Source organism: Atta colombica, unplaced genomic scaffold, assembly GCF_001594045.1.
Source record: "Atta colombica isolate Treedump-2 unplaced genomic scaffold, Acol1.0 scaffold137, whole genome shotgun sequence".
Classification (NCBI taxonomy): Eukaryota; Metazoa; Arthropoda; class Insecta; order Hymenoptera; family Formicidae; genus Atta; species Atta colombica.
Window position 1 is genome coordinate 91914 of NW_017259225.1, and position 2188 is coordinate 94101.

The 2188-nt window shown below is 28.5% G+C and overlaps 1 protein-coding gene across 2 annotated transcripts in view; it reads right to left on the reverse strand.

The window, feature by feature from the left end:
* The window catches only part of LOC108684671 (probable cytochrome P450 12b2, mitochondrial), a 7652-nt gene that overhangs the window by 2710 nt on the left and 2754 nt on the right, over window positions 1-2188 (reverse strand). For both annotated transcript variants that reach the window (XM_018189115.1, XM_018189114.1), the window contains exons 3-5: window positions 1726-1966; window positions 1332-1528; window positions 981-1182 (exon numbers count right to left, since the gene is read on the reverse strand). In XM_018189115.1, the coding sequence (XP_018044604.1) occupies window positions 981-1182; window positions 1332-1528; window positions 1726-1966 (640 nt within the window). The remainder of the gene's footprint in view (window positions 1-980; window positions 1183-1331; window positions 1529-1725; window positions 1967-2188) is intronic.

A 2188-nucleotide genomic window follows, 5' to 3' on the forward strand; every position in this document is an offset into this window, starting at 1 on the left:
CACACACACACACACACACACACACACACACACACACACACACACACACACACACACACACACACACACATACAGAGTGAGAAAAGAGTATGGAAAATTTCAAAAAATATAAGTTTTACAGAAAAATGTTTCAAATAAAAGTTGTAGGATTTAAAAAGGTCTATTCAATAGTCTTATCAGTTTCATCCTGGCTGGCGTCGTTGAGATCAAGTCAAAGTCACCTTGAATTTTTTAAATGGAACACTCTATTTTTTATTACATATTCTTATTGTCCTTCTCAATATCTTTTCAAAGCACTATAATTTTATTCATTTTGGGTCAACCAGTTCAAAGTTACTGAGTATTTTACGGTAAGAAGTAATAGACATCCGAAGACAAGGACGGAATATGATCCAGCCAACTAAGGCAAGATCGGAGGATGATTCCAACTAAGGAAAGATCGAAGAATAATCTAAGAGCTTAGTTGGTTTTGAAAAGATATTGAGAAGGACTATAAGAATATGCAATAAAAAATTTAAATTCCATTTAAAAAATTCAAGATGACTTTGACTTGATCTTAACGACGCCAGCCAGGGTTAAACTGATGACTATTGAACAGACTTTTTTAAATCCTACAACTTTTATTTGAAATATTTTTCTTTAAAACTTATATTTTTTGAGATTTTTCAGGGTTTCCATACTTTTCCTTACCCTGTATATATACATGTATGTATATATAAATTATGTATATATAAGTTATGTGCAAGCAAAGTACAAAAATAAAAGTAAAAGATAATAGAAATAAAATATTAGTTTACATTCTAACAATAAAAAAATAGAATATAGACCTTTTTTTAATTCACAGTTTTTCATTATACAAAAATATTGAAGAATAAAGATGTATGAAGATAAAAATGATTAAGAGTAATAAATTCACAAGATTTTTGCAAATATAATACATTTTCTAATATAATGTAACTAATACAAATTTCGATACTTACACATTAATTTGATCTAATGCTCGGAACAGCTTTTGATAATTTCGTGTATGGCTTATTTTTAATAGAGATGGTACATTTTCTATACGATACGTAAGATTGAACATTTCCTTTACGCAATTAATCATTATTTGTGGTTCCGAGTCCACGGCAAGATTAGACTTTAAGCACCCCATTCGGTAATTCAATGCGATTAAACACATTGCTGTAAAATATACATTAAAAATAAGTTATTAATTATAATGAATTTAATATAAAAACAAAATTTGTATTATTTTTTCAGTGTTTCGTTTTTAAAGAGAATTATTAAAACACGGCATAAATATCTCTAAATATTCATATACACATACTTACTTTCTACACTCCACTTGTATAATTCATTCATAAAGTCATCTGGCAATTCCAACGTTTTAGGATCTCGTAGTGTCGACATTTTATCCACGAACTCACTAGTTATATCGTGAATTTGTGTGGCGTGCGTTTTCACTATATTTGGCCGCATCATATGCGGACCGACTTTCGATCGAAAATCCTTCCACGATTCTCCCTGACTAAAAGCAAAAAAGTCATTTTTATTAACAGAAAAAAATTATATGTAACTTACAGGCTGACATTAGGCAATCTAGAAGATATTAGAAGAAAGAAATAAAGAAAGAAATATTTAAAAATAGAGATTTTGTTCGATGGATGAGTTAAAAGTATGTATAGAAATTCGATTACTCATATTCTTTTTAATGATATTATTGACCTTGTTGTGAGACCATATTGTCCCTTGTAAATGTCTTTTCTGCTTTTGCGATAATTGTGCAAGGGCTCCATGGCGATTCGCATTGGAATTTTGCCTTGCAACTGATACATATTTTTACATAATTCTGGACAGAATAGGAAGATACTTGGTTGTTTCTTTAGACCGTCAAATTTAACGATATTGCCATACTTATTATGCAGCATTCGCATAAATGTCAGAACATTCACATTATAGTATTCACCTGCATAACATACAAATAATTTTAATTTATACGAATGAATAAAATGAAGAAATAAGAAAACATACAAACAATATTTGCTGAATACATTTGCTTCATACAAGATAAAATAACAGATCTAACAATAAGATTATATTAAATATGTCTTCCATTAAAAATAATTAAATATTAAAAAATTTTAGATATATTAAGAATTAATATGCAAATTAGAAAATATAAATGAAT